This window comes from Dermochelys coriacea, chromosome 9 (genome assembly GCF_009764565.3).
Source record: "Dermochelys coriacea isolate rDerCor1 chromosome 9, rDerCor1.pri.v4, whole genome shotgun sequence".
In the NCBI taxonomy this organism is placed as follows: Eukaryota; Metazoa; Chordata; order Testudines; family Dermochelyidae; genus Dermochelys; species Dermochelys coriacea.
The window spans coordinates 102,686,021-102,696,167 of NC_050076.1; the positions used below are offsets into that span (position 1 = coordinate 102,686,021).

The window sequence follows — 10,147 nt, forward strand, 5'->3', positions numbered from 1 at the left end:
GTGTGTATATCAATCTCCCCTCTGTTTTTTCCACCAAATGCATCCGATGAAGTGAGCTGTAGCTCGCGAAAGCTTATGCTCTAATAAATTTGTTAGTCTCGAAGCTGCCACAAGTACTCCTTTTCTTTTTGCGAATACAGACTAACACGGCTGCTACTCTGAAACCTGTCTATTTGCTGCAATGGTCCCAGAACCAAACAAACAGGAAATAAGTCCAGTGTTTTCAAAATGTTGGGGGGAGGGTTCTTTCAGAGTACATGAATAATCTGATCTCTTAATCAAATACTTTCACTAAATGAAATACAGAACAAAATCCTTTCTTACCAACAGGTACAGTAATATCTGTATTTTACTTATTTTACAGCATGGTTGACAGGTTTTTGTCATGCCAAACGATTTCCTTCAGGAAGAGATTTTAATGAGGGGTGTGATATTCACAGTTTTCTTTATTGCACAGTCTTTTATTAGCATTATTTTTGGTCACCCTTTCCTATGTCGTATTAAACAGCATTCACGTGCCCCCAGCTACATACAATCTTATGTTTTAAACTGTCACGTATAAGTTGATTTTATATACATTACACTTTATGTAAAAATTCTAGTCAGTCATTGCTGTTTGCCAAAAGGCAGGTAAAGTAGATGACTAGGTACATTCAAATAAATTCTCCTTTGAACATTTTGTACCAGAAAATCTGGAAAATGGAGGAAAAAAAGAGGACAGTGTTGTGGCATTCAGAGCGCCTACATGCCCCAAAGAAACCCTCTTTGCTACCTACAGTGTTGGTTTACAGTTCAGTCTTTCTTTGTTACAGTCCCCAGGGGTCTCAGCCTCTTTAAGGTAACTCCCTTTTCTTGAAGAAGAGCTTTGTCTGGTGCTGTTAAACTGATTGACTCGCAGCTTAAACAGATGTTGGAGCTTCTCTTGGAACTGGTGTCCTATGAAACAGTACAACAAAGGGTTGATGCAGCTGTTTGCAAATCCCAGGCAGATGCCAAAAGGCAAAGTAGTGTCAATGGCTGTTGTAATGTCACAGTCATTAATGATGTTCATCCGAGCCAGGGCATCCAAAAAGGTTAAAATGTGGAACGGAAGCCAGCAAATTAAGAAAGCCACAACAACTGCAGCCACCAGCTTCAAGACTTTGTCTCTTTTTTGTTTGTTTTTCCTAAATTCCTGTGCTTTCATTAAGTGCATCCAGATCCACACGTAGCATGTGGCTATGACAATTAAAGGAATCAAAAAGCCAAGAGTGTTTTTCATTAAGGCTGTTCCAGCAGACCACTTTGCATACTTCTCATAAGGAAAAGCCATAATGCAAGCATTCACCCCCAAGCTTTCAATGAAGTACATGTCACGGAAATAAAATGTTGGCAGGGAAGACAAACAAGCTAGGCCCCAAACAAGTAATGCTATCAACGAAGCTTGTTGCAGTGTTCTCCTTTGCGATCGAATAGGATAGACAATAGCCCAGTACCGGTCCATGCTCATGCACGTGATGAAAAATATACTTGCAAACATGTTCAGAGACAGAACGGAACTTGAAATTTTGCACATCACAGATCCAAAAAGCCAGTTGTATCCATAGGCATAATAGGCTGACCAAAGGGGAAGTGTGGCTAGGCACAACAAATCGGCCATGGCCAGATTGAAAATGTAAATATTAGCAACTGTTTTAGGGCCGTGATGGCAACAGAGTACCACGACCACCACACTGTTGCCAGCAAGCCCGAGGATAAAGATAACGCAGTAGAGCACCGGAATCAGTGTAAATTGATAATCTGAATATAGAAGTGGACAGGGGGAGGGAGACATCTGCTCAGTTGATACGTTTGTAGCAGAGTAATGTACATCTTGAAGTGTTTCTTCCGTAGTGTTGAGCCTGGAGTAATTACTGTACATCTTGGATATTGGCGAGGAGATATTCACTGCTGGAAATTCTTGTGCTAGAGACACCTTTATCACCACATTGTTCCCCTGCAGATTATAAAATAAGTGTTAGAGCCACATGTAGCCAACAAAATCACTATTGCTATTCTCAGAGCTTCTATCCCAATGACAGGGTGCAATTAGCACCAGAGAGAGGTGATGGTACATCCTAATTAGAACGAGCAAAGGGCTGAGGTTCTGGGTTTTTTCTGAGGTTCTTGCTGTGGGCAGAAGGGAAAGCCCATTGATTCTGGACAAGGCCCAGGCTGGGCTTCTCCTGATCCTTTTCTCCACGTGCTCATCCTGTTTCCCATCTTTCTCACAGCTGACAGAAAACAATCATTCTTTGCATGTCCACGCAAAGCGCTCACAGAGCTTTACAAACATTCATCTCGCCTCCCAACTACCTCACAAGTGAGGTGAGGATTAGCTCCATTTCATGGAGTGGGCAATTAAGGCACAGAGGCTTGCAAATGGCACACAATGACTAGTGCACTCCCCGCGCTGTGTATTCAGTGGAAGAGAAGAACGTGTCAGGGAAGCAAGGGCCTGCTCCTGCTCCAAGTGAAGTCAGTGGGAGTTTAGTCAGTGGACTTTAGTGGGAGCAGGACTGGCCTTCAGTTCAGTAATACAATGTAGGAGCAACTACAACACACAGCCATGAATATAGGAATAAAAGACAGACCTCGGTCACACATCTTTCGGGGACCTACTTCATGTGAAATTTCAATTCAACGTTTATTCCATCTGCACACCCAGCAGAGCATTAATCACTTTGTATTTTGGACTTGGAAAAGGTTCAGAAAAGGGCAGCAAAAATGATTAGGGGTATGGAACGGCTTCTGTATGAGGAGAGATTAATAAGACTGGGACTTTTCAGCTCGGAAAAGAGACGACTAAGGGGGGATTCAGGTCTATAAAATCATGACTGGTGTGGAGATAGTAAATAAGGAAGTGTTATTTACTCCTTCTCATAACACAAGAACTAGGGGTCACCAAATGAAATTAATAGACAGCAGGTTTAAAACAAACAAAAGGAAATATTTTTGTACATAACACACAGTCAACCTGTGGAACTCCTTGCCAGAGGATGTTGCGAAGGCCAAGACTATAACAGGGTTCAAAAAAGAACTAGATATGTTCATGGAGGATAGATCCATCAATGGCTATTAGCCAGGATGGCCAGGGATGGTGTCCCTAGCCTCTGATAGTTAGAAGCTGGGAATGGGTGACAGGGGATGGATCACTTGGTGATTACCTGTTCTGTTAATTCCCTCTGAGGCACCTGGCACTGGCCACTGTCGAAAGACAGGATACTGGGCTAGATGGACCTTTGGTCTGACCCAGTATGACCATTCTTATGTAAGAGTTTAACCAATAAAAAGGACGTCATCATGACATTCCATTATTTGTCAGTAAGATAAAACTACACTTGCTGTTTGTTTAAATACTCATGGAACTATTTATATTTATGCTACTAAAAATCCTTGCAAGATATAAATGCAGCCATTTCAGACTTAGCCAGGGTCTCTGTAAGACACCTGGAATTTTGATGGGGTAAGGGCTGCAGGGTCTATCCCTAACAATGCTGTTTTATTTAACCAAGGGTGAATGACAGCCTCAAAAAGTCTCAGTATTTTCTAAAAAAGAAAAGGAGTACTTGTGGCACCTTAGAGACTAACAAATTTATTTGAGCATAAGCTTTCGTGAGCTACAGCTCCCTTCATCGGATGCATCCACTGAATGCATCCGATGAAGGGAGCTGTAGCTCACGAAAGCTTATGCTCAAATAAATTTGTTAGTCTCTAAGGTGCCACAAGTACTCCTTTTCTTTTTTGCGAATACAGACTAACACGGTTGCTACTCAGAAATCAGTATTTTCTCTCATTCTAACAACTTTAGTCAATTCTTCTCATGCATGATCATGTATGGTTTGCACAAAATATTTTAATACTACAATAAATAATACACTCCCTAGAAAAATCTGGTAAAACAAACTTTTAAATACATGGTTATCATAATGTAATAAGAATTAAATTGGCAGCAGATGAATGCTTCTTCACTTAAAGTCACATAAACTGAGTTTAAGATCCAGTGTACTATTAAACAGTTCCTCCACCATGGTGAGGGGTCTGGTTTGGTTTTTAACTGTATAGATCATCTTTTTCTCACGCCTACTGTATCTTGAAACCGATTTAAGTGTTGGAAATAGAGTCATGAAGTCTTATCTGTTTGATTTACTGTCAGCAGGACTGTTTTATGTTTACGTTTAGATAAATTATCATGAATTAGCACCAGCTGTTTCTACATGCCCAGCTGTCTGCTCTTAAATGATTCATTTCAGATTTTTTATTTTCATTGTATTTTATTTTTTGTAAAGTATTCTACTTATTTTTGCTATGCTTCCATTTAAAGCAGCATGACACATCGCATCATTGTAGGTAAAGCAATGTATTTTTAACAAATTTTTTTTACAGTAAATAAACAAGTAATCAAGAAGCGACTTCCACTTACCTTAAAAGTGTCAGAACTCAAGCTGGAGATAGATATAGAATAACGTGGTCCCTTATTCCACTTTCCTTCTAGCAGGCAACATCTCCAGCTCTCTGCTTTCTTTCCGATACATTCTGTTGTCTGCACCAGGAGACTTTAACCTACATAACTCCAGGACTGAAATATGAACACTTGCCAGTTTGTTGATTTTTTTTTTTGGCAGCAAAACTGATTGCGAATCCCCCATCCAAGATCGTGTGAGTACACACAGTGAATCAGAAAAGGAGAGAAACAAGAACAAAATGAAATTTGCATAAACATATTGAGCTGTTTTGCTAGCATAGATAGTGGGTTCCTTATACTAGCGAAGTACACATACACTCTGTAGTTAATGGTTTTCAGGGGGGAAATCCCACTTTCTTTAAAGGATTCTCAGTCTGACAACAAATCCAAGAGAGCAGTAGATATTTGTGCTAATTAAAGAAAAAGGAAAGTCAACAAAGGGAGTAAAATGTGCAGAAGGTAATGTAGACTGTGGGAAGCAGCAGGGGACATTCTGAGGAGGGCTCACAGGGGGAAAATATTTACTTTGTAAATGAAGGAAAAACTCGGAGGGCTGCTGCCTTCTGATACACAGTATGGACATACATTACCCAAGTGTCTTAAAACAGGTACATTGCTTGTGAGATGATGCACAAGAGTCTAAGTCTGCAGCAGAGCAAATCCCAGAGCAGAGAGAAGAATCATGCTTCGAGGTAAAGCAACAAGCCCATTGTCTAAAAGCACAGCAGAGCTGTAAGCCTGCACGTTCAAACCCAGACATAACTCACAGCAAATTGTGTACATGAATGTGCTTCCCCATCATTCCCATTTCGTGCTTCTTTTACTTGTATGTTATTTAGTTGAAGACACTTGTGCAAGAGGATTGGTGCAAGCTAAACATTCCCAAGTGCTGCAAACATTTTGTGCTGTTAGAAGTCTGCTTTCCTCTAGCGCCTCCACTGGGCCATGTGCCGCTCCTCCCAACGAGAAGGGACACTTGCCGTGCAGAGCGCACCCCAGGCTCAGGGCAATGCCCACCAGCCAATGGCTCCTGGGTTTGCTCACTGCAGGCTGCCAGTGACTAATCGCAGCTGCCCTCTCAGGCACTGGGAATCGTCTGGCCCAATGCTGAACATTGCCTTTAAATGTGCCCAGAGGGCAGAAAGCTCGTCTCTGCCTCAAATGCTCCATGCTCCTCCTGCTGTAGCTTCCCTCATTGCACGCGGCCTGCACTACACAGCCCCCACAGCCAGCACTTCTACGAGCCTCTTGCTGCTCCGCATAGACCACTGGCTCCGGAGCACCGGCTCCTTCAGACCTGCCCAGCAGCCCACTACAGCCTTTGCAACCGGCAAGCAGAAGGTCCAGGCCACCCTCCAGATCCTGCCCACTGCCTGCCACGACCCGGACATTACTCAGCCCTCAGCAGTAACGATCAAATACCACCCCCCGAGAAGCGGCACTCGGGGGGACAGCTGCAGGAAGCTGCCCCCCCCCTTCTGGTGACTTCGGGGTTCTGGAGACTTGGGGCTGTTCTCTAGCCCCTTCTCTCAGGCACTTACGTGAGCCACACACTCGTGGCCATTACTGTAGTCACCTGGCAGGCAGGGCAGCACTCCCGTCCCACTGCACTGCCGAGCCCTGAGGCACAGCCAGACCTGCCTCGGGCCCACACGCAGCCTGAGCCGGGAATTGAAGCCAGGTTTGTTAGTGCCCTGCCTGCTAGATCAGCCTTTCTTGCTAGGACCAGATCACAAACACAACACCCTTTACAGAGCTGGTGGGAATGGCCCTCTGCTGTTCCCTCACAGCCTAACCAGGTCGTGGAGACATATCACTTTTGATCACATTTTCATCAGAAAGGGGAGAGAGAGTCTCTCTCGTACTCTATCTCCTGGCTAGGGCACTGGCTGCGACTGGGAACTTTGAGTCCCTGCTCCGCCTAATTCAGAGTCAGCTCACTCCAAATCAGGGACTACAGCCTGGTCTTCCAAATGCCAGGGGAGTGCTCTGACCACCCCTCTCCCCAAGTCACCAGCTCCACTATCCATCCGAAAACGGACATCGACAAGTCCAGCCCGGGGAAGAAGGCTGAAACGTTCTGGTTTTCCTCCAGCATAGAACACACACAAAAAACCTCGGCTGTTGCCATGCAACTGAATTGTCATCCTGGGCTCAGCTCTGACCCTTTACCGGTGTGTCACATGCTCACGCAGCTCCTGAATGCCAACCTAGTGCCTTAACAACCAGCATCCACGCTTCCCACTGCCGGGGGAGCCAGCTAGGGTCAGCTCTTGGAGCAGAGACCAGGCTGGAGCAAGCTGTGTGAGAGGGAAGGGAAAGAGTCTTCTGCCAATCCAAATGGGATTGGGCTCTGCCCCTTGTAACAGATTAAGCACACACCTGCACACACCCCCAGTAGAGCCTGGATCCACAGGTGCACTGGGCGGCAGGGGGTGCACAAGTGCTGATCTGTTCAAGCCACGACTGCTGCCCTGTGTAGGGGTTGGACACGTTGTTACCGGAGTATAGAAAGGAGAGGGAGGCAACTGGTGATCAGATACAGGTGTCTGCACTGGCCTGCCCACCTCTAGCCCTGAACGCTTTCAGCAGCCAGCAGGACATTGGTTTTATTCTCATCGCGTCTAAGCCTGCAGCTCTCCTCCACTTCAATACATTACCCAGAGCCAGTCCAGTCAGGTGCCTTCCCTGGCAGGACTGCGAGCTACAGCCCATATTGCAAGGAACAATCCGTAGGGGAAAAGGGCCTGCCGGGATCTGGGTTTCATAAGCCACGTGCAGAGCAGAGTTTGCAATGCTTCATATGCAGCGTTATTGGCCGCTCGGCTTGATGACTCGCAGCCTTCTTGAAAACAGACCATCTATGCCAGCGGTTCTCAAACTGGGGTCTGCGAGAGTACTCCAGAGGGTCCGCGAGTCATATCAGAGGCTGTCAGCCCACTGATCAACTCCTCCCACTCCCTCCAAGTGCCTCCTGCATGCTGCAGAGCAGCTGTTCAGCGGCATGCAGAAGGTGCTGGGAGGGCGGGGATGTAGCATGCTTAGGGGAAGAGGCAGAGAAGAGGAGGGGCAGGGCCTTGAGGGAAGGGGTGGAGTGGGGAAGAGGTCTGGGGGATGAGTGGGGGTTGAGCACCTCTGGGGAAAATTAGAAGCTGGCTTGGGGGGGAGGGGTCCATGAAAAAATTTAAATCAAAATGGGGGTCCTTGGGTTGCAAAAATTTGAGAACCGCTGATCTATGCAATAGCCACGAAGAGCTGGAGACCTGGGCTCCAGTCCCAGTGGCCCAGGGCTCTCCTCCCTTCTGTGGGGGTAGCTGAGTAGGGCAAACGGTATCTCCCATGCATGTGCCCTTAGAGACCAGGGGAGCCTCTCGAGCCAAGCGACACGGAAGGGACCTGTTCAAGAGAACAGGGGAGGGGAGACGCCACACCATGCTTTCCTGATGGCAGTTAACATCTGCTCAGAAATCCAGCGACTGCTGTTAAAAACCCCTCTGCAGAAACTCTTGGGGCTGAATGGGCCCTGGAGACTGACCTGGCCTCTCACTCGAAGTGGAGCCTGCGGCGAAGGATTCCTGTGGGATCTCTCTGGGGATATCAGTTTCCAGTGCTGGCTCCTTGCACAAACATCCCATTCCTTAGAAAGCAAATCAAGCACACTGCTTGGCAGACTTGCTTTTGATTCAACGTGTAGTAAAACCTGGCCCTTACCGCACAAAACAACACGACTGAAAAGCAGCGAAACTCCCTTATTTCTTCTTTTCACTGCAGCGCACCTAAGCCAGTGCTTCATGGACAGAACGACTGACGTTCGTGCCCAGGATTTAAAATCTACCGATACAACTGTGACACTGCTCTGGGGATCAACGTATGTAATGAAAACAGTTGAGCATCCCAGTGAAACCATGTGCCGAGGGCAGATAAACAGTACAGCTGCAATCCTCAATCCAGAGCATCACACGCATCTTTCAGGAAGATATAGAATTCACCCTAGAGGGAGGGTAACTCCCCCACCCACACATCCCCACTAGCACAGGACCATCTCTAAAATTTGTGGACTGTAAATCAGAATCAGAGCCAGCTGAAAAATGGTATGTTGGGGGGAGGGGGAGGGAGTGTTAAAAAAAAACAACCTTAAATCTTAACCTTGTTCTCTTGAAATTCTTCATGGGAAGTTTCAAAATTTTTCAATGAGTGATGAAAAACAATTTGTTTTCAAAACAAAAAAATAAAAATGTTTTCAATTCAGTTTGGGGGATTTTCCACCTCCCCTTCTTTCTCTTTAGCCACTGGAAAAGATCAGGGGATAAGAGGCAGAAACAAAAATTACAAAAGAAAAAAAAGTCTAAAAATGTTCAGGTTTAAAATTTAAAAAAAAATTAAATCTGAAAAAAAATTTAAAACAGAAAATTGTCCACAATTTGTTTAGAAGGCGCCATGTAATTAGAAACCATTGACAATGGAAGCTTTCACCTAGCTCATATCACGATGCTCCAGACTACAAGGAGGAACAACTTTTTGAAAGCCGTAACGAGTTACATTTTACTATGCACTCCGTGCTCTCTATTTGATAATTAGAACCGAACACCTCCATAGAGAGCGCCTGGCACATGTGCACAACACAAACGCGATTCTTTTCAGAGCTGCAGCTGACACCATGTGCCTAGCACACATGAGAAAAATTGCACGTTTTCGCAAGCCCACCTCATTGATCAATAGCCCTGTGCTCGTCTGCTCCTGGACAGGAGTGGAGAGAACGTCGCCCCGCAGCCATAATGCTTGCTTCCAGCTGCACTGTACATAACCACTTCTGACAGCGCCTTTGCCCTACTTGTTCAAACATCTGATAGGCTTTGTAACGAAGAAAAAAAATCAGTAGCGTGTGAAAGTTTATTTTTCATGATGCTGAGACCAAATTGTTGTTTAGATTGAAATATAAACAGTGTTTTCTTCTCCAGATCCTTTTCAGTTCCTCATGGATACTTGCTGTGTATGCCCTACCAATACCTCTGGGAATGCCTAAACCTCACCATTGGCTTATCCCAGAACAGGTCAACCTGGCAATCTGAGACGTGATGGCAGCAGAGTGAAAAACAGAAGCACAGACGCAGCGGTACAGGCTAGCAACGCGAGGACGTACCCACGGTCCCCTGCAGGCTTGGACGGCCCACGCAGAAGCCAGCGTCTCAGCTCTAGACTGCTGTTTGTAGCCATGCTAAAATGGAGAAATCTAGGTAGCTATGTCCATCCATGCTGGGATCGTCCCTCAGATTACAGGGCAGACATACCCTTAGTAGCAGAGGGATAGGCCCAAAACAGGCATGGCCTCTGGCTCCAGGTGAAATCACCACAACTAGGTAGGTCTTTGCACACTGGCCATACTCCTCGCATACCCATTCTGCAGAGATTGCTGGAGCTGGGCTGGTGGGGCACCTAAGGAGGAGGGGCTTGGCAGTGTACTCCCCCTTTCTCTAGACCCCCCAGAAGCTCCCCAGAGAGATCCCACAGGAATCTAGGCCCACAGGGTGGGGTGGGGAGACCGGCTGATTTCCACTGAGCACTCTCCTTCAAACCTTCCTGGTGCAAGTCCCAGGGTGAAACAGCACTAGCTGGTGCAGGGTGCCCTTACTCACTTGATCAGGAACCATGCTTTTGAGGGGCACC

At 46.1% G+C, this 10,147-nt stretch overlaps 1 protein-coding gene across 2 annotated transcripts; it reads right to left on the minus strand.

Annotated features, from left to right (window-relative positions):
• Positions 1 to 316: 316 nt before the first annotated feature.
• On the minus strand, positions 317 to 9,642 carry AGTR2 (angiotensin II receptor type 2). Of its 2 annotated transcripts, XM_038415919.2 has the most exons (3): positions 9,188 to 9,642; positions 4,442 to 4,648; positions 317 to 1,975 (listed from the first exon to the last, which is right to left on the minus strand). In XM_038415919.2, exon 3 carries the CDS (start codon positions 1,898 to 1,900, stop codon positions 773 to 775), a length of 1,128 nt encoding a protein of 375 aa, XP_038271847.1. In that variant the 5' UTR covers positions 1,901 to 1,975; positions 4,442 to 4,648; positions 9,188 to 9,642; the 3' UTR covers positions 317 to 772. The 2 variants fall into 2 exon arrangements, with proteins under 2 accessions (XP_038271847.1, XP_038271846.1); XM_038415918.2 differs by lacking the exon at positions 9,188 to 9,642 and having other exon boundaries at positions 4,442 to 7,498.
• Positions 9,643 to 10,147: the final 505 nt, after the last annotated feature.